The 27,428-nt window shown below is 49.2% G+C and overlaps 1 protein-coding gene across 1 annotated transcript in view; it reads left to right on the top strand.

Moving 5' to 3' along the window:
* HADHB (hydroxyacyl-CoA dehydrogenase trifunctional multienzyme complex subunit beta) overlaps positions 1-27,428 on the top strand; it is a 147,903-nt gene that overhangs the window by 23,794 nt on the left and 96,681 nt on the right. The window contains exons 2-4 of the mRNA XM_086928100.1: positions 7,654-7,731; positions 16,054-16,095; positions 22,979-23,078. Coding sequence (XP_086784226.1) covers positions 7,662-7,731; positions 16,054-16,095; positions 22,979-23,078 — 212 coding nt within the window. The 5' untranslated portion in view covers positions 7,654-7,661. The remainder of the gene's footprint in view (positions 1-7,653; positions 7,732-16,053; positions 16,096-22,978; positions 23,079-27,428) is intronic.

Raw genomic sequence — 27,428 nt, 5'->3', positions numbered from 1 at the left:
CCCTCGTGGCCCCCTGGGATGTCGCCTCTGGCCTCGGCGGGACCGAACGGTCCAGCACCGGGTCTAGTACCGCGTTATAGTCGCCCCCCAGGATCCATGGGACGCCGTGCCAGGGCGCTAATTTCCCTGAGATACGCGCCAGGAAGGTGCCCTGATCCGTGTTTGGAGCGTAAATGGACGCCAGGACCACTGGTTGCCCGTCTATGCGACCCTTCACCAGGACATACCTCCCCTCCGCATCTATGTGTACGTCCGACATTACGAAGGGGGTTCCCGGCTTTACCCATAGCAGTGCCCCGCGGGCGTACGAGGAGTATTCAGTGGCATACAGTTGTCCCCTCCATCTCCGCCTCAGCGCTGTCACCTCCGCCCCACTCAGGTGTGTTTCCTGCAATAGCGCGACCTGCACGTTCTGCCTCTTCAAGTAGGAGTAGATTTGGTACCTGCGCGCGGGTGTGTGCATACCTCTAATGTTCCACGTGCATATTTTTATGTCAGACATTTCAGCAATACACATTCCCCCCTGACCCTCCCAATAGCAGCGGCATCACCAAAGGCCCCAGCAGTGGCTCTCCCAGCTCGTCCGTTCCCACCCCCCACATTACACTCTGCAAAGTTTGGGAAAACATAAGGACAGGGAAAAAAAACAGTAAAGAACAACAACCAACAGCGGGCTAACCCCACTAAAATACCAAAAGGGCAGTGGCGGAACGGGCCACCGTCTATACTCTCAAGAGAGAGGAACATTCTTACTTTGTTCAAGGGGCAGTGTGTGCTAAGCACAAGTTCGACAGGATGGATATATAGTCAGTTTAGGGGAAGCAGGCCGCTTCCCTGAGCCATACAATACAGGACAATAGTGGCCGCCCACTGCGGTCCAGTGCTCCAAATTGCCCATCCTGTGTGCGACCAGGCGCAGATGCGCGCTAAAAGACCACCCCTTCAGCGCCCTCCCAGCTTACCACTAGTGCCATAAGGGCATTACTCACTGTTCCAGGTGTCCACAGTTCGATCAGCTGGCAGCGGGGGGAGGGGGTGTGGGGGGTGGCCCCAGCAGTGGCGGGCGCCGATTGCGCACCATCGTCCAGGCGGCCACTGCCAACCCTTCCCTCGTCCTGGCAAGGCCAATGCAGACATCCCCCGTTGGGTCAGTGGATCAGGTCTGAGGTTTGCGGCGTGACGATGGGCAGTTCCATCGAGATCGGTGAGTTCGGGATCCCGTATATGGCCTCGCCGTCGTCGCTAGGTACCGGCTGTTGGCCGTCCTCCTGGGTCGTCTCATGGGAGGATGAGTTGCTTATTTGGGAGACCTTCTGCAGTGCATCACGTTGTTCTCGGAGCATCTGGTCCAGTGTGGGGGAGAGTCCCGCCCCCTCCTCCGCGCGTTGGGACTGTTGGGTCCTGTGCCTGCGGCGTCGTCGGGGTGCTCGCGGCCTGGTCCTCGTCTCGCCTCCGCGAGAGTGTTTCGGTGCCGTGTCCGTGCCTCCGTCCAGCCACTCGTCGGCCTCCTCGGGTGTGTTGAAGAAGTAAGTGCTATCTCCCGCCACCACTCTCAGCTTGGCAGGGAATAGTAGGGAGTACTTGAGGCCCGCGGTGCGTAGTCTCTTCTTCACTGCCATGAAGTCGTGCCTCTGGCGCTGCACCTGGATGGTGTAGTCGGGGAAGAACATGATCGACGCGTTGTCTATGCGCACCTCGCCCAATCGCCGTGCCTCTCGCAGCACCGTGTCTCTGTCCCTATAGTTCAGTATTCTGAAGAGCAGCGGCCTCGGGTTGGCGCCGGTGGTATAGGGTCTCGTTGGCACCCGATGTGCGCGCTCCACGACGAAGTGCGGTGACAGCGAGCCTTCAGGCAAAAGTGTCCGCAGCCATTCTTCCACATGTTCGGCCGGGCGGGCCCCTTCCCATTTCTCCGGAACCCCCACAAGTCTAATGTTGTTGCGTCTCGCCCTCCCTTCCGCGTCCTCAGCCCTGTCCTCCAGGAACTCCACTCTGTTCAGGAGGTCCTGCACGTGTCTGTCAGTCTGGGTGACCTTGGGCTCGATCTCCTTCACTGCGCCTTCCAGGGTCTTGGTTCGGTCGGACAATTTCCTATGGTCATCATGCAGGAGGGTCAGGTCCACTGCGACCCCATCAATTTTGGACTCCAGGGAGGTTCTGGTTTGCTGGAGGGACTGCTCCATCCGTTCCACCGCTGCCAGCACGCTGTCAAGCCTCGCAGCCAGTTGCTCGGCGGCCATTTTGTGTACCTGTCTGTCCGTCTTCCCCTTCGGCGGGGCCCCTCCAGTCCCGGTGCGGGTCCGCACTCCCCCGGACATGTGCGGGTGGCGCCTGTCCCGCAGGGTCGGCCCCTGGCGTTACTCCTGTGACGGTGTCCCCTGAAGCGCTGCGCTCCTGGGTTGGGGCCCCGCGAGTGCTGGCTGGTCTCTCAGGTTAGGCTGTCGTTGGTGTCCCCTAGGGGGGGGGGGTCCTCCAGCGGGTGGTCTTGTGTGGGGGCCTCGGCGCAGGCGGGGGGGTCCTGTCCCCTCCTTCGCCCGTGCTCGTCCCTAGCGGTCTGTGGCCGCGCCTGTTGCCCTCCGGAGCGCTAGCGGGTCGCGGCCCAGCCACTCCGCCCCAGTTGTAGTGGGGGCCGGGGGGGCCGGCACTGTGTGTGAGTCCGAGGGGTCCAGGCGTCGCAAACGGGTCTGACCACCGGTTTCGGCCCGGGTCACAGCCTCTCGTGCGCCTCGCTGACCTTTAGGCAGTGATTGTCCCCGTGGGGGGGCCCCGCAGGCGGGCCCGGCGTGAAGCACACCGTCGCGTGTCTCCGTCTCAGGGGGGGGCGGTCAGCCTGTCTCCGGCAGTGGTGTGGCGACCAGGCGAGGGGAGGGGCGGTCTGCCGTACTGCGGGTCTTGGGGCCGCAATGCCCGGGCTGTCGCTCCGCGTGGGCTCCTCTATGCTGGTGGGCGCAGGAGGGACTCACCGGGTGGCTCCGATGGCTGCACAGTGTCTCGGAGAGGGGCCCCCGCTGGTCGGGGCCGCCACGTCACCGGCGCCGCTCCGGGGTCGATCTCCACGCCTCGCCTGCCCCAGATGTGCCCCAGGTGTGTCTTCAGGTAGTCCAAGGAGCCCGCCAGCTCACAGGGCAGCAGTCGCGCGACGGTCGCGATGTGGGGGCTGGGGGCCCACTTCCCGCTTGGTCCGGGCCCTCCGCTGGAGTCCTGCTGCGAGTCAAGGCGATCGCCGGGCCACCGGAGGTTGCTTGCAGTGCGGCAGCAGCCGGCCAGGGGGCCGCGGACAGAGTGGCGTGGCCTACCAGTTGGGGCCTGTGAGCTGGGCCCAAGCCTCGGCCTCTCGTAGGTGCCCCGCCGGCCAGGCGTCAGCGGATCCCGCAGGAGGTCCGCAGGATAGGTCGGGGTCAGCCTCGTCGGAGCCCCGAAACAAAAGTCGGCCAAATTGCAGAGGAGAGCTCCGGGAAGGTCCGCCAGCAGTTTCGGGCGGCTAGTGTTAAATGTGGCGGAGAAACGGCTCAGGGAAGGGGAGCTTAGCACGGAGCTCTACCCTAGTGCGTCCTCCGCCATTGCGTGCTTAGCCACGCCCCCCCATAAATGAATCCTACTATACAACATACAACTCCAATTAAAAGACAATGAGTTAAAAAGTGAAATTAAAATCATAAAACCATCATAAAAAAACAAGGATCAAGCAGATACATCAATAGTTTGCGTAGAGGCTACTGGACTACTATTTTTTGCTAAAAGCTTCGTTCTTGTTAGCCAAGCACTACCCAGATATTTAGCCACGCCACAGACCAAGGTAAGCTGGCATGCTACCTTTAGTCACTCATTAAAAGGAATGGTCATTTACCGGTCCGAGAAGAGACAATAGGTGAAGAATGGATATAGTAATTTAAGATAATGTATACAATGCATGTATTCACATCTACATCACACATGCTTTGTCTTAATTCCAAGGAGAGGAAGTTTTGGAAACAAACCCCACATTTAAATAATGTATGCAAACAGTAATCTGCACGTTACCAAACAGCGAAGAAAAGTGCATACCGCTATAGAATTAAGAATACGTTAGTCAGGAAATGCACAGGTTGCTTACGGAGCTCTACGTTTCATGTGATTATGTACATGTTTAACTCAAGCTGATGATGTGAAATCAAGGGCGTTAACCAGGGATACCTGAAAAAGATGAGTTCTGTTTTATCTGGGCTGTGAAATGGCCTCTTGACAGCAGGAGAACTTCACAAAACAAATACACTCACATATAAACATGTGACAAGAACATGTTGCATTTTTGTAAACTGCTTGCACATGTTCCACGCTTTGGGATAATGGAGTTTAGAACTGACTGACATACACACATGTATATGCACGCACACATATGGTCACACACAAACATATATACTGACACGGGATACTTAAAAATTGGATTGAAAAAGTGAAGTTTTTACCAAATAAATAAAAGCGCTTGGGTTAAGAGTTAATTACTAGGGTTCGTGCATTTGATCCCTGGCCTTGTTTCCAAAAGCACAAAAGGGTCAGATTACCACATTCCTAAAGAAGGAGAGGGTCATTCTTAAGTATAAGGAGGATGCTGTCCGAGCCCTCCCCACCCCTGCCCCTCAGGCCACATTGTGTTGGTGTACAACGGCAAACAATAAGAGCAGCTCTGGTGGGAGGGTAGAAGCGACGAGACAATCTGACTTCAGTTCCTACTAAAAGGACACCTCCCTTACCCCACGAGCCTCGGTAAGCCTTGTGCAAAAGGCACCAACTTTTTAAGATTAGCGTGGGTGAGGGGTACTCCACCTCACCCCTGACTTGTGCCCTGATACCTCTGCTGCGGGCAGAGGGAAGGCGAAAGCGGGACGGAGAAGAGCTGCGGGGCTGAGAGCTGCGGGCAGAGGGAAGGGTGGAGGCGAGAGCGGGATGGAGGAGTGCTGCAGCAGAGGGGGGGGCGAGGCAAGAGCGGAAAGGAGGAGGGCTGCGGGGGGGGGGGCGAGGGCGAGCGGAGCCACAATCTCTGCAGGGCTTGAACAAAAAAGATTACAAAATGCTGCTTACCTGGTCGCAAATCAGTCGGCAACAGAAATTGCGCAGCCCATCCGTGCAACAGACACGATCCAAATGACAAAAACATGCCTTTCCAAAAAAAAAAAACGCCCACCGCCCCATGAAGGTAAAAAGGGGGCGGGGCTAAAAAAACACAGAAACACCCACGAATCTGCTCCGAAAATGATTGCCATTATTCTCTTCCAATGGCTAGCCTCCATTTATGGAGCTAGCCAATGGAAGAGAGAGGCGGGTTCAACCCCACTAGTGTTAAAACAAAATTTCTCGAGCTGCGCGACACTGCTGCGCATTGTACGCCAGTCGAGACCTAAAAACACTAAGGCAGCGCATTACCTGTGAAGGAAGCTCGCCAGTCCTCTCTGCTTTTTCTGTCTCACCAATCAGCACACGGAGTGCAGCATCAGCTGCTTCCTGCTTTGCCTGCTTTTTGCTGTGTGCAGCTTCAGACAAATCCATGGCTGGTTCTAGCAGGCCACGTTTAATATATTCCTTCACTAAGCAATATATTACCTTATTCCAGCCTTACTGGTAATTATCTAGTCTGGCTCTCCTCTAAATATTGTGAAACACAAACCCTAGCACATCATCATCACACGTTCATTTGTACTCTGGTGTGTGATGGTAACTTCAGAACCATGTGGGAATTCACTGGACTGCCAAAAGCATAATAAAGCCATATCAATGATAGATGTGCTTCACTGTTGCATCATCAGTAGTTTCGACTACTTGGTTAGCAAATTGAATTACAACATTGAGAGCTCAGCTGCTTCCCCATTCCTTTCATAAAAAGTACTGTAAAGGTGGTTAAAAGGTGTGTTTAATTTCGGATAAACCATTCCATTTATGGTGTTCACTGAGTAAATATTCGATGTCATTCTTTAATTACAAATTCTATTTCCGTGGTTGCTTCAGTGCCCCGCTTTCACCCCCTGCTGGTAGCGCAGATCATCAGCGCTATTAGTACATAAGTGCCTGCTGGAATTCAAGTGTCTTCTGTGGATGTTTGCCATGTGATTGTGATACGTGCAAACAGATTTTAAATCAGTAGGAAGAACATTCCAATGAGTGGCTAGGCTGGAGCCCCAGAAGCAGTGTGATCAGTCCTGTTGTGGAAAATTAATTCGTATTGATTAACATTGTCTGCGCCATCTTGCCTTTTTCCCAATGCCACACTTTTGTCATACACAGCAGCCATTTTAGATGCCCTGGTCAGACCCACTCTCTGCACGCCGCCGATCCTCAGCACGGCTCCCCACCCTCGCAAGCATCTCCCCCCACGCACTGGTCGCCCCGCTCTCTCCCTCTCTCATGCATGGGCCATAAAAACCCCTCTATCTGCGCTGCTCTTCCCTGGGAATCACACCCCTTGCCTGTTCGACACCTCTCTTTCTTCCTATTCACTGTCGCACCCTCTGACACCCCTCTTCCTCCGTGTCCTATTGTCCAGGCCGGTCCCAGGCTATCACCTAGCCCTGAGGATGCAGTTTATGGCCCCAACTGTAAAGAATCGCCCCTCTTCAAAGGAGTTACAGTAGATCAAGGATCCCACCCCATGAGATCCGTCACACCACACGCATTCCGGGAATCGGCGGAATGCCTTGCTGTTTCTGTCGTCTGATGACGATCCTGTATTATGATTGGGGAGGGGATTCTCACTGTAAGGGTGTGTGGGAACGGGTCCGAAGCGGAAGATTCCGGGGATGTCTTTCATACTTCAAAGTACCTTTATTGTAATTAAGAATGTCTTCCTGCCATAAATGCGTGTATAAGAGGCCAGGCCTCAGAGATGCAGTTAGAGCACCTCGAGAAGATTCCCTGTTGGTCTGATCTGATGTGTTCTCCTCCGGAGAGAATAAACCTTTGTTTCCTGCCTTCCGGTCTCCAGCGCCTGCCTCTTCATTGATTCATATTTCTGTGGGATTAGAGGCGACATCGCCGGGCAATACTTAAGGTTATTTCGTTCGTCGATTGCTTTCCTGCTTTACTCTGTTACTCTACTGATAACTATAAAGGAAAGTTTTTTTGTTTCTTGTGCCATTGAAAAGTGGCCCAGATTGCTCCTTAGTATGTACTTATCTGAATAATTTTCCAGTTTTTTTTCTCACTTTGCTCCACTGGGAGAAGGTGGATGACTTTCGAAGCCTTGATTGCATGCTTGTACTGGTTGAGGTTTAGGGGACTTGTTCTGTGGTCTTTGTAATTTGATTTCTGGGACATGGGGAAGCCGACACACATTGCATTTTCTGAAAAAGCACTGAGCTTCATAGTCTGATTATAGCTTGCATATTTTAGTTTTGTAAATTTCATTTGACAAGCAACCCTTGTTCTGTTTATCTGCATTGTATTGTGAAACAACAATCGCATATGTTAGATTATGGTATGGAAAACCAAAGATATTAAGAATGTTGATGTTAAATGGAGGTGGTCTCATGGAAGTCATGTTGAGATTTAACCCCCATTTCCCAAGGTACAAATAATTAGACTACTCCTGCTGCCTTTCCAGAATAAAACTGAATTCATAGATTTTTAGCTAAATGCAAATTACATTTTATTTCTCATCCACCCTTTTTATTTCTTTTTTTGTAGGTTTAAAAATGGCTTCTATGTTGACACGCTCTATCCGGAGCCTCCCCATCACAACCACATCATGGGCAGCACGCTTCAGTAAGTAGATTTCCTTCTTATCAGTGTCATGTTTTTTCAATGCTGTTGCTTTGTCAAATGAAATCCCACTTTGCTGATGGGGGAGCAATTTCTTTAAACTTCCTTTCTTCAAGGTGAATCTACCTGCTATGCTGCCTTGGCAAGGATTTCCTACTCCAAATTGAAAGGGGTGTTAATGAGAGAAAAACTTACCACTGGTGATGCGTTTATGCTCTTGAGCACCTACACTACAAACCGATTAATCTATGAATGTTGAAGTCTTAATTCGAACTCGCCTCGATACAGACTTTAGCCGTCTGTTGTTGAATACCAATACTTACAGTAGGCTCAGGCGGAGCCAATTGCTTTCTAACACAAGAGTGTCAGTGGGTCTAAAGACAAAGTGCCTATAGTGATATGAACACCTAATACATACACTGTGGTGTCATCAACCTGAAGATAAATATCCAGACCTAATATAGATCAGAAAAGGATACCCATCAGTCACCACACGGAACTGCCCTTCATCATTTAGGATTCCTTATTGACCATATTCCTGACAACCTACTGGCGATGTGAAAGGACAAGATGGAACATCCTCCATCGACCAAGTTAGGTGCCTGTGTGGTCTTGGTACTAATAGTCAGTACTCTATGGTAGAAAACAGAGAGAGGTGACTGGTGTTGCAGTGCAAAATAAGACTGTGAATAAATGTGTATTAAAATTGGGTGAGGGAGTACTGTAAAATGTTATTCTGGTGCTACTCGCTCCTCCAATATTAAAAAAGCAGTGGCAGTTTGTAAAAAATAACTGCCTAGGTGTAATAGAAGGTCATGTCTCAGCAAATGTATCGGACAACTGAGTCCTTGCTTTCTTCAGGACCTAAAGATTGCTTATGCTACTGCAATTTGAAAAAATAATATTAAAAATGACTTCACAAAAGATAAGAAATTATAATGTGACAAAAAACGAGATCACCTGATATCCTAGGTGTCTTCTTCTCATCTTGTCTGTGGGCTGTACATACCACAGTAGCCAATTGCTTATCATATGTTGACTTTCTTGTCAATCTCATTTGCTGCTTACTCGTGGCTTTCCATCCTCTTGTTTGTCCTGTCCCCAGAGCACAGTATCTTTAGGTTTAAAGTATTTTATTAAGGTACAAAAAACATGGGGAAGGGAATAGGAGGTCAAGCGAACATACAGTACAAAAAGCGAAACGTTGCAGCGGTTCAGAAGGAAAGTAGGGAGGCAGGAAGCCCCAGAGGGTAACAAGGCATAAGTCTTAAGGCAATAAGGCATTGTGAATGACCCCCCAGTAGACCCCCATTCCCTGAGCAAGGCCGAGCTGGAATAGCGTCCCGCAACACAGTAAAAAAACACACCATCCCTCCAACCCCCCGACCCCGGAAAATTAGAAGAAAGAGAAGCAAAGGAGGAAAAGGAAGAAAACAATACCCCAACATCCCCGTCCGAAGGTCAGCATTAGAAGCATATAACCCCGCCTCCCACCCCCAGCCCCAAACCCCTGATCCCGCGCATTCACTCCGCTGGAGCCGCCGGCGGCGTCAGCCTAAGAAGTCGCAGGTATCGTGGACATGTGAGCTCGCGAAATTCCGTGGACAGCAGTGCTAAAAAGGGGTGCCAGAGCTCTTCAAACTGGTCAGCATTCCCAGCCACCGTTAGCGACATCTTCTCCATGCCCAGTACCTGCCAGAGCCTGTGTAGCCAACCAGTGATAGAGGGGGCAGTGGGAGTACGCCAGAGTACAAGGATGTTTTGAACCGCGGAGCCTAGCGCAATCGCAATCTGCCTACCCCTACGGGACTTCAGCGGGTACATCAGGTCATTGGGGAGGCCTAGCAAGACATACGCAGGGAAGCGCGGGAGCTCGATCTCAAAATGCCTATCCACCTCATCCAAGACCTCTTTCCAATAGGCCGACCGCACCGGGCACTCCCAGAGAATGTGCGTGAGGGTACCCTCCTGCAACCCGCGCTCACCCAGTGGGAAAAGGCTCCCGGTTCCAGGCCCGGAGTGAAGTCTGGATTGCCAGCAATGGGAGTGAACGGCGATGGAAAAGTGGTGAGCTCGCGAAGCTCACACACCGCGTCCCACACTCTCAGCGGAACCCGGGTGATAAAAGAGGCGTAGAGATTAGGCGGGCGGTGAGTGCGCCGCAGGAACGGGACTTCCTGGAGGGTACGGCCCGCAACTGCCTGGTCTTGAAAGAGCCAGTGCTTGTCCGATTCCCACCGGCTCCACTCCACCAGATACCGAAGTTGTGCCGCCTGAAAGTACTTCCGGAGGTCTGGGACCCCGAGACCCCCCGCCTCCGGGGCAAGCATGGAGAGGACCCGCTTCATCCGAGGCTTATGGCCCTGCCACACAAAGCGGGAGATGTCTGCCTGCGCCTGCCGTATCCAACCTACAGGGGGCTGGAGAGGTAGAGCGCGAAAAAGATACAGGATCTGAGGCAGTATCGTCATCTTCACCGCTGCGATACGGCCCAGCCACGAGAGCAGGCCTTTGTTCCATCGGCCGAGTTCCTCTTTGATCTTTTTGCCCAGAGAGGAATAGTTAGCTGCGACCATTGCAGGCAGGGAGGGTGCAAGCAAAATCCCCAGGTAAGGCACCGTGGAGGAGGACCATTGCAGAGGAAAAAGACGCTGGAGGTCCCGCCTGGTGTCGACAGAGAGGGACACGTCCAGGGAGGCCGACTTAGAAATATTCATTTTGAAGCCTGCCACGCGGGCAAAGGAATTCAGTTCCTGAACGCAGGCAGGGAGCGACCGCCTAGGGTCATCCAGGGTCAGCAAGACATCGTCCGCATATAAGCTGACAGTATGCGTGTATTGCCCCATCTTCACCCCGATAGCGTCCGGGTTATCACGAATCCTCTGGGTAAACGGCTCCATATAGAGGGCAAACAGGAGCGGCGAAAGTGGGTAACCCTGTCTCGTGCCGCGCTCAATGGCAAAGCTGCTGGAGCTGTGTCCGTTGACACGCACCGATGCTGACGGTCTCCTATAACAATTAAAGACCATAGTGCGGAACTTCTCGCCGATCCCCAGTTTCCCAAGAACCAGCTCGAGGTACGGCCAATGAACCCTATCAAAGGCCTTCTCCGCGTCGACCGATAGCAGCATCCGCTCCCCCGGGACGCGTGAGGCCTTTTCAAGCACGTGCGTCACCCTCTTGGTGTTGTCGACCGTCTGCCTACCGGGTACAAAGCCTGGTCCGCCTCCACCAAACCTGGTAGATGTAGACCCAGTCTGGCCGCCAAGATCCCTGTGTAAAGCTTGAGGTCCACATTTAGAAGCGAGATGGGCCGATACGAGCCGCATAGAGTCCGGTCCTTTCCCGGTTTCGGGATAACCGACACAGTCGCCGAAAGAAGGTCCGTGGGATGGCTCCCGGTTCGGAGAAGGAATTGAATAAGCGAGCCAGGAGAGGCGCGACAGTAGGACAGAAGGTCTTGTAAAACAAGGCCGTATAGCCATCCGGGCCCGGGGCCTTGCCGTGCTTTAGCCGTGCAATAGCGGAGATGACTTCCTCCACGTGAATATCCCTCTCCAGGTGGTCCGCCTGGGCGGGATCCAGGGCCGGGAGGGTTACTGATTCCAGATAGGCCTCAGCCTCTCCCGGTGGGGAGGGCTCTGCAGCGTACAGCGCCTCGTAAAAGGCACGGAAGGAATCCGCCACCGGAAACCGGGACCCCATCTACTCCCACTAGCTCCTTTACTACGTTGCGTTGCTGCGCAGCCCTGAGCCGGTGGGCCAGGAGCTTACCGCATCTATCTCCGCCGGTGTAAAAGGCATGTTTCAGGCGCAACGCCGCATACTCCGCCCGGTCCAGGTCCAACGCAGAGAGTAGTTTCCGCGCCGCCTTCAGCTGCCTCCAAACACGAGGAGCCCCCGTCCGGCGGTGAACCTGTTCAAGTTCCCTGACCTGCGCCGTTAGTTCCTCCCTCTTGCGTTGACGCTCCTTGTTCTCCGCCGAGGAAATGGAGATAAACTCCCCTCTGATGACCGCTTTCAAAGCCGCCCACTGCGTTGCCAGGGACGTGTCGGAGTTGCTATTGTGGGTCAGATACTCCTGGATGACCTCCTCCACTCGCTTCACCACCGATTTCTTATGGAGAAGCGTGTCCCGAAGCCGCCACATCCCTCTGGAGGGGGGGGCCGCCGGCCAAGCAAAGACTCCGGAAACCGGCGCATGGTCGGACAGGGACAAAACCCCGATGTCTGCCGCCGTGGCGGCCAAGCGAAGCGGTCCGCTCACCAAGAGGTAATCCAACCGCGAATAAGTGCGGTGTGCGTGGGAGAAGTATGAGTAGTCCCTATCGGCGGGGTGCATGGTGCGCCAGAGGTCATGCAGATCCATCTCTACGATCTGGTCCTGTACCGCCCTAGAAAGCTCCCCCGTCTGCGGAAAGCGCTGGGCCGACCTATCCAAGGTGGAGTCGAAGACCATGTTCAGGTCTCCCCCCAAGATGATGTGGCGGTCGGGCGAGGCAGTAACGTCTACCAACACAGACTCCAGGAAGCGATCCTGGTGGTCATTTGGGCTGTATACGGAACCAACCGTAAAGGCAACACCCCCCAGACGCATGCGATACACTAGAAGCCTCCCCTTCTGCTCGGCATGTTTATACAACACCTCACCCCGGAAGGAGCTGGCTAGAAGAATGGCTACCCCTGCAGTCTTAGTCGCAGCCGAGGAGAAGAGTTGCGTGGGGAACTTGGCAGAGCGCAACCTATGGCAATCTTTAGAGAGTAAATGGGTTTCCTGCAGGAGGCAGATATCCGCCTGCGACCCTTCTAGCAGGGAAAGGATCGCCCTACGCTTCACAGGGTTATTCAGACCCTTAACGTTAAGGGTCACTACTTTCAGGGGCGGCATCACTCCCAGGGAAGCAAAGCGCTATGCAGCAAGCGAGAGATCAGTGGAAGGGGCGCGCGGGGCAGGGGCGCAGGGAAGGCCGGAGTCGGCTCCGCATGTGTTCGGACAGTATCGGACGGGACCCCCCCAACACCAAACCAGCTTTGAAACCCCCCCAAAACCAACCCATGGCAACCAGCCAAAACCAAAAACAAGAAAAAACACCCCATTGTCTCAGTCTAGCCCAAGTGGGCGAGTCTGCAGAAAACAGTCAAGTGGACGTCCAGCCACACACCTCCAACCCCCAGCCCCAACCCAGCATCGTAGAAGCTAAGAGTCTCTCCCCCCGGAGTAAAGTTAGGCCGTCTGGGCCACGCCATTGGATTCAGGCAAGTTCCTGGCCGCAGTCCTCAGGGCCTCCGCCATATCCGCCCTGATGGTAGGGGAGTCAGGGCGACTCGCCGTCGCCGACGATTGGCGCCTCCTCGATCTCCGTCGGCCCCGCCGCTCGGGGCGCCTCCATGCGGGTGTGGCCCCTTCTTCCTCTGTAGCTGTGAGTCCCAGTACCCCACAGACATCTTGTAAGGAGCGCAGCTGATGTAGCACCCCATTCCATCGGAAGATAAGACGGAAGGGGTGACCCCAGGAATAGGCCGTCTCATGCTCTCGCAGAAAGTCCGTAGCGATGCGGAAAGACCTGCGCTTCGGCAGTGTGATGGCGGACAGGTCTTGATAGAGCGCCACGGGTCGTTCTCGAAAGGACAGCGGCTGCTTCCTGCGGGCCTCTGTCATAATGCGCTCCTTTAGGGGAAAATCCGGCAGGAATGCCAGGATATCAGGCGGGGGTGCCGATGACTGGCGCTGGCGGCCCACCCTGTGTGCTCTGTCGATGCGGATCGGGAAGTCCGCTCCTTCTCCCAAGATGTCGCGGAACAGGTCCTGCAGATAGGCCACTAGGTCCGCACCCTCATCCGCGGACGGAACGCCTCGCACCCGGATGTTATTCCGCCTGGATCTGTTCTCGAGGTCCTCCGAGTGGGCCTGGAGCTCGACACACTGCTCCCGTAGGCGGAGGACGTCCTGCTGGAGATGAACTATCTCTTCGTCGCGACGCTGGGCCGCCGTTTCCACAGTGTTGACTCGCTCGCCCAGGCCTTCGATTTCTCTACGCACTTCACGGACCTCTCCGGCCACCTCGGTCTTGAGAGTCTGGAATTCCTCCTTGAGGGAGCTGAATAAGTCCTCCATGAAGGACCTCGTGACTGGTGGTTCGCCCCCGGTGGCGTCCGTTGAGGCCCGGGAGGACCCCGGGGACGGCTGCGCCCTGTCGCGTAGTTGCTGGGCCCTGCCGAGCATGTCCGGCAAAGTGCGATCTCCCCGTGCTGTGCCTCGTCTCCCAGCCATCTTGGCCTCCGCGGTGGGTGAAGCCTAGAGCCGGCCGCTGTAGACGCGCCCGGCCGCTCGTGGGCACCAGATGTGAAGTCCTCGCCGAGGACAAGGGTAGTGCGTCACAGGCGACAAAATGGCGGCCCGGGTCAGGGCGAGACGACCATCGGGCCAGTCAGGGCGGTCAGCAATGTTCAAGTCGGAGGTTTTCAGCCGTGTGCTCCCAGGGAGGACAGCAGATGTGTAGGCACCAGGAGAAACCAAGGCGCCCGCATGACAAGGGCGCGGGCGAGGGTCACCAGTATTAGTCCCGCAAAGACAAGATGGCGGGAGGGCGGAACCCAGGAGGGCAGCCCAGGCCAGCCAGTCTATGGGCGACCCTCAAATAGCAATGGGTCGGGAAAGTGCGGAACCAATGTCTCCCAGTATCATCGGCCAGTACGCCCGGCTCGGGCACCGCTCAGACTCCACCGTCCTTCACTTCCAGGCTCGGGGTCCGCAAGGCGTCACACACCGACACCCATGGCAGGGGGGTAGATCGCCGTCGCAGGGCTGGGGTCTGTCGTCCAGCGATGGTTCTGGCCACAAGGGCGCCGGCCAGGAAGCCTCCACACTCCGCGGAGTCCGTCTAGTCCGCTCCCTCGGGATCTCCAACTTTCAGCACTCGGCCCAGCCGAGGCGCGCGGTCAGCGCCGCAATACGCTCCGCCTCCAGGCCCTTCTCCTCGGGGCGACCCAGGCTCCCCTCCTCGGATCAATCGTTGAGCAAACTTTTCGGGGACTTCCCCCGGGGCAACAGAAGTCAAAGTGGTATCAAGACGTGCCCCAAGAACTCCGGCACAGTTCTCTCGCCCGCAGTGCAGCCGCGGGGGGAGAGAAGCGCAGGAATCGGGGCTCGAGCTGAGCTGGGCCGGAGGAGCTACGGGAGGAAGCGTCCGCTCACCCCGCCATCTTGGCCACGCCCCGAGCACAGTATCTTTAATGCTCTTTTGTTATCAATGATTTGTATCTCTTTCCGTGACTCACATCAGGGAATTACTTTTATTCCTTTGCTTTAAGTACTACATGGGAGTGCAAGTGTGTTCTTACTTCACCCTCACATGCCTGCCCCTTCACTTTCCATATTGCTCCTCACTCCTCCCAGCGCACCGATAAACGGACAGCAACCGGTTTGCTTCTTTTCCCTAGCTTCGACTAAAGAACACACTTTATCAGGTTTGGTTTTTATCCTTCATTCCACATGCTGCATGAATGCCCAGACCTTTGCACATAAAGGCAGTATCTATGGTGGTACTAGGACGAGCTGCTGCAGTGACTACGAAACGTGTACTTAGCCATGAGCATGAGCAGTACACCGAAAGACCAGCTTATTTATTCTATTGCAGAGTCTGCTTTAACACGCTTTTTCCTTTAAATTATGACTGCTCCTTATTATAATCCTCAGTCAGCACTTTAGTTGTTTTAAGTGCCTGCAGCTATCCCTCTGTCATTATTAAGATGTATCATGTATGACAAGCCTTTTAAATTCTATTCAGTTTCCTGTGAGAAAATTGTTGGAAAAAAAATAATAAACCATGCTGTTTTTAAGTTTGAAAATGCCTAATTCAATGTTCACTTTTGTGAAACGTTTAGATGTCTGATTACTTTTCCTCCAGTATTTAGACTTATGTTCAATTAAACTATAGTTATGATGTAGCCTTCCCCCAAACGAACCAGTAAAAATTTTACATTAGCCATTACTTGCTATACTTTGTCCTTTTTCACTTCTAATTTGACTCCACAATTGATTTGCATTTCTTTTCCAATCTACATATCTTATGTTTACTTTGAGAATGAAGTATCAATGAGAGTATGCCAATAAGTCTTCCCTATGAATGATTACTTATTTTAATTGCAAATCGGGCTCCTCAACCGTTAAGCCACACCCCTTTCTCTGCTCCTTATTTGAGGTTGTGCTTACCAAACACGCTTTGTTCCTTGATGTGAAAGCAATTTATTAATTCGTTTTTGTAAATACATTGTTTTTACTGATGTATCACACCTTAGAAATTATTTCCTTTTCCTCTCTTCCAGGCGCAAGATCTGTGAGCTGCTCTTCCCCGCTCAACTCTCCTGGTAAATTAAGCTTTCCCTGCCTAATGTACAACAGATTAACAGGCTGCTTTTCCTCTCTGTGCTTTATGTACATTTAACCCTTATACTGTGGGATTCACACAGTACACAGGTTGTCTGCGGAAGTTATCTGTATCAAGAATATTTTGTGGAATGCAGTATTGAAGTGATACCTGAAGTTTGGGCTTCTAACCTGCCTGTGCTGGCTCTGTGTAGTATTTCTCTGGTGGCTTAACAGTTGCTCCAGGGGTTTGGGCATTCATCCTGCCTGTCATGACTCTGTACAACGAGTGCAGGTGTTTATGCTTTCATTCTGCCTAGCCTGGCTTTGTACATTGTTTCACTGGTGGCTTAACTGCCTCCAAAGTTTTGGGCGTTCATTCTGCCTATGCTGGCTCTGTATGGTGTTTCACTGGTGGCTTAACTGCCTACAAAGTTGTGGGCGTTCATTCTGCCTATGCTGGCTCTGTATGGTGTTTCACTGGTGGCTTAACTGTGCCTCCAGTGGTTTGGGCTTTTCCCTGTCTGTGCTGGCTCTATACAGTGTTTTTCTGGTGGCTTGAGAGTTTTTCCAGTGGTACTGCTGTCTATCCTGCCTATGCTGGCCCTATACTGTGTTTCACCAGCTGCTTAACTGCCTCCAAAGGTTTGGGCGTTCAGTTTGCCTGTGCTGGCTCTGTATAGTGTTTGATTGGTGGCTAAACAGTGCCTCCAGGGGTTTGGGCCTTTATCCTTCCTGTGCTGGCTCTGTTCAGTATTTCACTGGTGTCTTAACAGGCTTTCATGTGCCAATGCATGTTTACCAGCCTATTAACCGTGCCCCTATCTGGGCTCCAGCCAAAACACTGCATCTGGGGTAGCTCATTCCCTGCCTTGTATGTAATCAATGGAACGCTGCCAGAGAGATTCATGATCTTCCCACACCTTGAATTCAGAATAGAAGTGTTAACCTGAATTCTCCTGGAATCTAGCCCACTGACCTTCAATTAATACTGGAATGTATAGGCTGCCTGTGAATCTATCCCTCGCTCTCCATTCAGATTCCACATTATGCTACACACTGCAGTACCAAGTCTGGAGCCTCAGGCACCCCTCTAAAACTCAAGGCTTACAGATGACCGCACTACCAACAAATGTTTCTTACTCGAACAAGAAGATTGTATAATTACCTACTCGACCAGTTAAATACCACTTAAAGCCTCCATAAGAAGCAAGAAAGTGCTATACACTGAGACTGTACAATACGAAAGGAATTACATTGTGTCAGAGAAAGTGCTCTTCACATTGACACCTGCTTTGCTGCAGCACAAGACTTTGTAACTAAGCATAACACTAAGACCTACCTGTCACATTTCAGATCACTTCCTGTAACTATTATCCCCTAAATTGATTTGAAAAAATCTCAGGCTGCCTCGTGTCTGACAACTTTGCAGCTAACACAGCATAGTCTCCAGACCACTCATCAACGTTTTTTAAGTTGCTTTAGCTCATGTTTTTTGTTAGCATTGCCCAGCTCAGATCTGGTAGTAGAGGAATTCTGGTATGTCAGGTTAGTACTTTTTTCTTTGCTGCCAACCCAACCTATCTCTCACTCTGTCTTGGTGGGCTGAGTTCTACAATATTGGTGGGTGTCCATCCTAAACCTTTCCTACCTTTTGTAGTAATAATTCTGATTACTCTGTGTGTCTCCTCTGCTTTGGGGCATGTATGTAGAGGAAAATAGGTAAGTAGAAAGCTTGTCCGAACAATGCAGCCCAAGAAAACCATCTCGTACATTAAGACCAAAGAAAAGGATGATATATATGATAGTAGTGTGAAGTTTTTGAAAATTCCAGGAGTATATAGTGATAGAAAGGTAGTCTGGAACTTAGTTCTGTAACCATGTGTACGGAGTTAAGGTTGAAAAGTGATGATATCCTAAATGTGAACACTGTAGCCCAAAAAAATGACTTTTTAGGGTTTTAACCAGTCTTTGGGTGAGTCTGCTACTAAAGTGCTGTTTACTGTGGTAAAGTGGAGAGCAACACTCTAAATTTGCTCACCTCAAATGTCTGCTTTCCTATCAAAGTTTTTAAGAAAAGGATTAGCACAGTGCTATCCACGCCGAGATAGAAATGGACAAAGTCTTTTCCCATTTGTACAGCCAAGTCTTTTAAGCATAGGATTAGCACAGTGCCATCCACGCTATATATATATATATAATTATTTTGGGTGAGGGGAATCTCTTTATTCAAACAGCACAACCAGCAGTACATCAGTTACACAAGTAATGTTTTGACCAGTTAATTTACATTTATCAATTTGTCGTTTAGGAAAATATCACAGTGAGAATGGACTACCATTCCCACTCATTCGAAACCCCATCACTGCCCTCGAAAAGCCTTCCACTGTCCCCAGATTTTCTCCCATTTTTTTTGGCACATCCTCTGTTTTGGTATATTGCTTGTTCTGATTGCCAACTCCAATCTAAACCTGCTTGCCAGTCTCTCACTCTTAGGAGTGCCCTAGCCCACCAGCACCTGGCCAGGCTGCGCTTTGCCACCACCCTTGCCAACCATTTTATATTGTATCTGGGCCAGTCCTCCTCCATCTATGACTAATACGAACCATTGCGGGGGGTGGGGGGTGGGAGGGGTTCCCCTGTGACATGAAATCCCTGATTCTCCCCCAGTATTTCTTTGTTTCCGGGCACTCCCAGAGGAGGTGGTAAAATGTGCCGCCTTGTCCACACCCCCGATGGCAAGGGGGTGATTCTGCTCTGCCCAAGCGGCTCAGCAAACCATGGGAGCAGTATATTTAGTGTAGAACCATCAATTTAATGTGACGGAAATATGCGCTTACCCTGGAGGGCTACCGTCCAGTCTGGTACTAATCGTAGTGGTCCTATGAGGCCTGGGGCATTATTCATTTATTTATTAGTGAGATAGCATTCTCTCTAGGGGGTCTGTCAGAAGCCTGTCATCTAGGGGAGCTGCCTCCACCAAGTCCTCACTGTCGCAGATATGTGTCTGCAGGGCATGGCCCAATTGTAGATATCGCAACCACTCCTCCAAGCCCATTCCATACTCTTGTTGAAGGACCTCACACGTCATGAATGCCCGAACTCTCCGGGCATCCCCCAATTTTTCAAGTCCGAGAAGTTCCCATTTACTCAAACCTATTAGCATACTAACAGCCGCATGTTAGTCGCCTTCCCACAAGGGAGTCATTGCGGTCAGCTTGCCCTTCTAGCCCAGGTATTTTGTTGCTTCCCTCCAAATTTTGGCCACCGTCTGCGTATGTGCTGGTAGACCCCAGATTTCCTTCTCATCATAGAGCAGAGATCAATATCCCCTGGTTCCCATATATAACCTGTCCACTCTATAAACTGCCTCCGTCCGGTCTCCAAAGGCCCATTCGTTCACTATGTCCAATTGGGCCGCACATTAGTAAAGCTTTTGCATCCGGGATCGGCAGCCCTCCTTCATAGTGGCACCTTTGTAATTTGTGTAACGCTATACGTGCAGTCCCTCCACTCCACAGCAGGGGCGTGCAACTCCACCTCCATTAAACAAAAGTATTGTATTTAGATTTGGTAGGGGGCAGAAAACTCTATATATTTAAACAATTTTTTATGTATGATATAGAACAGCCAAGTAAATGCTTATTGTACCTACTTTCAAAAGTACCCACTTAAAACCATTCTGATATCTCACTTACTGGTCAACTGAAAACTAAATAACTCTGGAAGTTAGCACAATGTTTTATGTATGGTAGTGTGAGAAGTTATTTAGGGTTTTTGTATACATTTAACAGATTGGATGAAGAGGCTGTATTTTTTTTGGAGCTGTCCCCTGTTGACTAAACGTTTTGTGTTTTAATAGTAGGGTATTATAGGAAACTCCAAAATACAGGGAAAACATAGAATTGGAAATGTAGTTACTTCGCAAGAACTATGTTCATAATGTATGTAAGAAAATGTATATGTGGCTATTTTTTAATGTTTTTATATATTGTTTTGTATTTTTGTCAAATATACACATGGAATGAACCTATTGAGTTTAGACTTTACTTGTTACAAGCTGCTGTATGAACTTAGATTTATGTGGAACTTTGAGGGTTAGCAGAGCTCAATTATTGAGGGTTAGCAGAGCTCAATTATTTGTTGCATCCTGCTACTCTTTATCAGTGTTTGCTTAATTTTTTAGGCTGACACATACATGCTAACTCGGTATTTCTCATCCGTTGCAACCATCAAGACCCTTACTGTGGCCCTTTCTATGCCAGTGGGTCAGCTGCACTTATTTCGGCTTGCCCAGTTCTATACCCAGTGCTCCAATGCAGTTACCTGTCCTCATTAATTCTTTACTTGTGCCCTCAATTCCAAACCTTCAAGCATTTGTCCACCTCTCCCTTCTCCACACCATAGAACCTGATCCTCACCTAACAAGTCAGTCAACCGGCCACTTTCTTCCATTCGCCCACCTTCTCACACCCGAAATGTACCCCCTCTTGTTCAAGTTACTACGTACTAAACAATCTACGTACCCAGAATTTTCATCTTCTCGATGAAGAAATAATTTCTACTACATAGTTTACACAATCCCCATACAATCCATGAAGAATATAAAGAGATCCAAGAATAACTTGATTAAGAGATTACCAAGGCTCATTTGTGTGCGCTAGCATCAAGGTGATAAAATAACTTGGTTATAAAACTCACCACTTGGAAAACTACAGAGCCATTAAACTGCATGCAGGAATTACTTCCTGCTGTCACAGAAGACAGACTCATCATGGGGAATGTTGATTCTGATAGTAGAACCCATAGGGAAGCTATGTATGAAAAGCTGTGGTTAAAAAGCACTGAAATATTCCTCACTTAGAAATCTAAAGCCTTTTTCCCTAATGCTCTGTATTATGAGAATCTGCATACCCATAAAACTAGACAGCACTAAATATATGTATATATGCACTGGAACTCTGAGGCAGACTTCATGACCGGTGCCTCGCAAGGATGTATACCATGTTCTGGCCCAGGTTCCTTGGTAGCTTTCCGTTTTGCAAGGTGGACCTTGGTATGTTCTTTTTTCACGTCAGTGCCACCCACTGTATTGGCTGTACAACATACAGCATGCATCTCGTCTTAGCATCCTGTCTTCCTCCAGGCCATTGATGCCTTCCATCCCTCAATTCTCGTTTTCCATCTCTAGGAATGCTTTTATAGAAGGTCAGTATTTCTTCATAGTAATTAGTAATTCTAATTCAAGCAAGCAGTATGTGGCTTCACATATGTGGGAGATGTAATGTTGTGTCTCTGTACACTAGTAGATTATGTGCACCACCTCTAAATAGGTGTTTTTCCTCTTGCTCACTTCTCCCAATGGCCATTATTTGTGTCCTGTAGATAGATTTTTGATTCTCTGTAAAGATTACCAGTGTTTAAGGGTGTAGGAAACTGGGTATTTGTTGCAGTAGTCACCCCCACTTTTTGTGCGGTATGTGATGCAACTTAGACTGAAGTGTACTGGTTTCCTGTTAACCATGTCCTTGGTGCTCTTTTCCCACTACAAAACATGGGGCCAGGCCTTTAGCACCTATGTATGTCCCTAGTAGGTGGTACTACCAATGTCCAAAGAATGGTACTTGGGCCATAGGCACTAAAGAGAGTCCCTAAGAGCTGAGGGAACTGCCAACACAGCAGCTGCCCAGGAAGATGTAGCAGTGCTCCTACAAGTCAGATCCATCCTCTCTTCAAGTGTGGGGGTGCCAGGATCGACCAGAGTCAGACAACAACAGTACCAGGGGTACTGGATCCCTGGTAGCAATTGAGTCTTTTTATGTACAGTTCGACACCAATGCATAGGAAGACCAAACTGCATGCTGAGGGTCTTCAGGGCCAGTGAGACCCTCCTCGTGAGTGGCTCTGCGGCCCTGTTTGCCCCTCTGCAGCATAAACAAATGCTAAAAGTGAGTCTGCAAATGTCACCACCCTACAACCAAAACACCTCTCTACCCGTGCCCCCAAGTCCAAGGGAGGTGACGGTACCAACAGGGTCCCAGACCTATCCGAACAGTGCCCATCCTTGGGTCTGGCCTGACTGAACGTCCAGTCACTGGCTGCAGGCTCTTTTTGCAGTCCTCCTCCAACCGTGAGACTCCAGCACCGGACCTGATGCCACTGCACCCAAGCCCCACAGACCGAGGAGAAGTGGTTCAAAGGTGTTCCCACATGCCCAAGCCTCTCAAGGGTTGAGCACCCTTGTAGATTCCCCCGGACTGGCCCCCCCAGTCCCAGCCTCTCTTCGACCTGGCCATTCCCCATTAAATTACATGGGCTACCCAGTGACGTAACAGACCTCTGCACCCAGACACCCCAGAGTCTCCCTAGGTGACCTGCTGGGTTGGCCTTGGACCTTGCCCCATACTCAACTTAAGTCCCAGAGAACAGTCCGTAAGTTGCTAAATTCCCAAATGCAGTACATGTTTTTCCCCCTTAGGATAACATTACTACTCCCAAAAATTGCACTGTCAACTTTTGAAAACTGTAAAAATGTATAACTCTAAAAGTACTTCCAATGATCGTGATCTCTAATTCATATAAAAGTATGTTATGTTTATAAATAGCTTTCGGATTTCTTAGTTTTTTTCTTTGTATATAATGTTTAGCACTACCCTCTGATATGCCTAACTGTTTACCCACATTACCCCAAAAGAGAATATTTGCGGTGTCATTGGTGCCTCTGTAATTCCTTTGGGGTTTGCCTGGACACTTTACACAGTGTACCTCCTTTTGGTCCACTATATATAGAGCCAGCTTCTTACAAACGAATATTCTCTTTTTAACAAAGTTGATGTCAAACATGCATTGGACTGTAGTATTATCTTTCTAATTCATTGCTTACAGCTGTGCAGACCAAGAGCAAGAAAACTCTATCCAAGCCTGGAGTGAAGAATGTGGTGGTTGTTGAAGGTGTCCGAACACCATTCTTGCTATCTGGTACAACGTAAGTATACAAAGTTCCACCTACCCTATGTATTGTTCTTACTCTAGCTTTTTTTGCTTTCTGGACCTTTGCTATTGTTTACGGCCTGCTGACCCTGTCTCAGTCACTATTTGATGGGAGTAAAATTACATTTTCTTGTAGCCTCCGTGCAGTCTCTGCATATCGACACCGTGCTCACTTTGTGTCAAGACACTAGGCTGGCATTGAAAAGTTCTAAGTATTTGTCATTGTTCCATTCAGAGTTAACCATAAGAGTTACAGACCAACAATACAGAGCATATGTAATGACTTTAGGTGTGGATCAGGATACTTTATCGTCATAACCATAATTTTTTGTGTGGCCTTTGGGAGTTTGTCTGTCCCATAAATTATTAATTTGGCATTTTATTCCTAGAATTCTGTATGTTCATAGTTAGATGATGGGTTCAAATGTGGAAATTATTTGTTTCATTACTTATGAGGGAGAGGGAAAGCGAGAGCGAATACTTTGTAACTTTTCCAGTCACTGTGAAATAATGCAGCAATTCTTCCATATGTTTTGCAAAGAAAACCAGTGACAATTTGCAAATGTTACTGATTGCGCTCTAATGCTGCGAGCTCAAATGAAGAAAACCTTTAAGTACTCTGATATTGGATTGGGCTGAGAAGACTAATATCGCTGTTGCATTGTTGAAATGAGCTCTGTGTTCTTGTGAGTGTACCGTTACTTTTGTAGCCTAGAATTCTTGGGATGTTAGCAAGACTTGGGGAAATCTAGTGTGCTTTAGGCGATATCATGCGCTGGGATGCTCTAGGGTTACTATGCGCTCTACAAAACCTTTAAATAAATAAATAAATAACAGCATTTTAATGTTACCTTGTGAAGGAGTCTGCTTGGTGCAGTTTTCTTTTATTCTTAGGCATTGATAGAAGCTGGGCATTTAGGTCCCTTAGGCTATGACATAGTGAATTAATGGTGTTCATATTTGTTCTAATAGCTTTGACTGCACATCTCATGTTGCTGAGGTCCGAAGACGAGAATCTTTTCTTGCTACAGATATCCTGTAGGTTGCCTTGTATATTATTGAGAAACACCTAGTTATGTGTGGCAAAGAGGTTTATCGGACCATTTCTGGCCCTTCTAGAATAGTGATGCAGGCTTGTTAGTCACTTGCCACTGTCAGTTCTGGGGGTGAAAGTAGGATAGTTTGTGACGGTGTCAGAATAGTGGGCAATGAAAAGTATTGGTAAGGCCTGATCTAGGTGAGAATGTGCTTCAGATCCCTGTTTGAACTTGAAGGATGTTATGCAAGATTTGTGAGAGTAGTCTTGGGATTTGTGGTATTAGTGAGTAATGATTCTGACCTCCTCGATACCGTGATTTTCGTAAAGTATTTATGTATTTTCACGGTTCGCCATTGTCATAGTAAAAGGTTGAATGATTTCAAGTACTAATCAGAGGCTTGAATCTGTATGTTACTATTTCTGTTTACAAAGATGTCTACAGTTGTAATAGACCGCTTTTGCCTAAGGAGGATTTTTGTTGTGCAGTCTACACACAGCGTCTCCTTGAAGAGCTCGGTCTATGGATAGCAATTCTGGGAAAAGATCATAACTGCTTTCATGCATTCTCTTGTGCGATAGTATTGGTCGGTGATCAGGGTTTCTCGACACACTGTAGAGCCTATGTTTGTGGTTCCTTGAGCTGTTTTTGGAGAGATTCAATGGATGGGCTGTTTTCGCAACATTAGAAAGTGGAGCTTTCGTCTTATTTTGAGCCAAAGTGTTGGGAGTCTTAAAACAGTGAAAGGAGTAGGGGTGGTGAATACGAATCACTGAAATGTTGTTCCGATTCGCTCAATTTGAATATAGCCTTTCGTAACAGATGTTTGAGAGAGCAGAACTCCAACTTAAAAGCTTAGTTTCTAAATGCAGAAACCTTGGACTAAAAAGGGAAAATCAAATTTTGCTAACAAATAAACAACATGCATTTTAGCACCTAGGTCAAAAATAACTACAATGTTGTCTGTAAGATATGCAAGAGAAAAACGTTCATATCGATACAAGGGTTCTCTTTTTTAAAGATCATATGCAATTATGGGCAAAAGCAGAGGGCAAAGTGATTGCAAGTAATCAAATACAGGATGAAGAACATGCTTCTCTGACTCGGCGGTATGCTATGATGTTGCTACTACCTATAGGAAAAAACACCAAAAACCTTTCTGAACATCCTACTGCCTATACCCCTAATGTTTAATGGATAAGGTTTTTTTTCTCCCTGATACGGTTGGCATCATTCTAAAGACAGTTGACTTGTTTCTGTATTGTATTTTTACCACTGTTTTGGGATTGATGTACTCCCAAAAGGGCACCCGGACATAGTATGTATATGTACTGTCAATTACCGTACATATGACTCATGGCCTTTATCCCCTTACTAGAACCTACATGAGTTTTTCATTGATTTACCACTGTTTATTTTATTTAGATTTTTTGCTGTTATTTTTACCTGCCTTTACCCAGTATCATATCTCCTTTTTGTTTTTCCATCATTTGCAAATGTGCGCATATTGGCTGCACAAAAATGCTGCAGTGCATGTTATCTGACAGTTGTATTTTTTATGCTATTCTTAAAAAAAAAAACACAATCAGTTAAAAAAAGGATCCTAAGCAATCTGTGTAGGTTGCCACAATCAGTAAATCCCTTTGCAAGGATATTTAGCCCGAAGTTCAAGACTTGGAAAGAAGCACGGCCCAGGTTCCTCAAGTTGACTTAGTCCAATCAGAGACTAGTACCTCACCCTACCGGTCTATGTAAGATCCATAATTGTGAAAAATGAATCCATAAAAAAAGGCTCCAGTCTAACCTTGTGTACAAGCAGGTCATCTTAACATGGTTTATTGGTCCTATTCACAATTCTTGGGGACTTTTAGACTCTCGGGTCATTCTTCATATTTGCCAATGGATTTAATGCAACAGTTTCAATAGAGATCAGCACCAGTAGTGGCACTGTCGCAGACTGTGCTGCAAGTGATCAAAATGCGGCTGCAGGGCCTTCTTTCAGTGGCTGTCCTAATCCGAGTTAGTCTGTGTAATTTTGTCGTTCATTTATAAGGCGACTAATGCCTTTAGGCAGTAGGAAACTGCCTTGTTGATACAGATGGGAGGCATCAAATAGAACAGAAATCCTACCCCTGCCACAATTGTGAGGACAAGTTTGTTAGTAAGTTATCCTTCAGCTCCCAGGCACAGTGTGGTCGAAGTGTGATTCAGCCTTTTCAGATCCTTTAAAAAAAAATCTCTATTTCCGCTCCCTTAACATCGCCAGAGGACGGTAATTCATGCTCTCAGAACCTCGCTGCTGGACTATAATGCTCTGTACTGTGGTCTCTCAGCTTTCCAACTGATGCAGAACTACGCAGCTAGACTCTTTTAAGGGAACCGGAAAAACAGTCACATTCTTCGGCTCCATAAGGACTTGCACTGGTTGCCAATCTTGAGAGTTCATTTCAAGGGGCTAGTGCTGACCCATAGAGCCTTTTTAGGTCTCGCCTGGCGTTGCAGCGCAAACCGCTGCTTGCTGGGCGAGATATTTTGTAGGAGAGTAGATTTGAGAAGGGCACTGGAAGCCCCGCCCCTCATTTTCATTGGCTGGCATCACCATTTATGCTAAATGGTAGTCTGCCATTGGAAATTAGGGTTTTTGTTGACGCCTATCGCCTCCAATCCGGACTGGGTCACCTGCTTTGCTGCTGTCGCAAAGCACTTTCTTTTCTTTATGGGGCCATGTGTTAATAATTAGAAACACATGGCCCCATAAAGACAACCGATTGATGCTTGTTAATTGGCTGCAACGCAGGACATTTTAGAGACACGTACAAGAGGCTATAAAAAGCCCTCTATGCCACATGTTAGTCTTTTTCCTCGCTGCGGCCCGCGAGGTAAGAGGTTTTGAGAAGGGAGACAGTAGATCGTGCCATCCAGGTCTTTACACTGTTTGGTCGTACTTGCAGATGTATTCTTGGTTCCCTATGTGAAGTTATGTCTCAACAATCCCCCGCACCTTAATGCAGGCACCCCAGTTTGGTCACACCACAGCTCTTAGGGGCCACGTGATCTGGCATGTTCGTTGGTAGGTGCAGTAAATCCTGTTACTTACTGCTTATGTCGCAGACCTAGGTTTTGCCATGAATATCGGCACTAGAAACCTTACGTACAAATGGCTTTTGGAATTAAAATACCTTGTTTTTACTTGCACATGCGATTTTGATTTTCCCAAAACCCTCATGATCGTCCAAAATGTCGTTCTCGAGTGGTACTTATAGCACCCAATAAATTCCGGTTCAGCTAAGTCTAATTTTCAGAGGCGA

Source organism: Lissotriton vulgaris, chromosome 6 (assembly GCF_964263255.1).
Source record: "Lissotriton vulgaris chromosome 6, aLisVul1.2, whole genome shotgun sequence".
NCBI lineage: Eukaryota > Metazoa > Chordata > Amphibia > Caudata > Salamandridae > Lissotriton > Lissotriton vulgaris.
The sequence above is the reverse complement of the archived record's forward strand: the minus strand, read 5'-3'. Positions and strand labels throughout refer to the sequence as shown.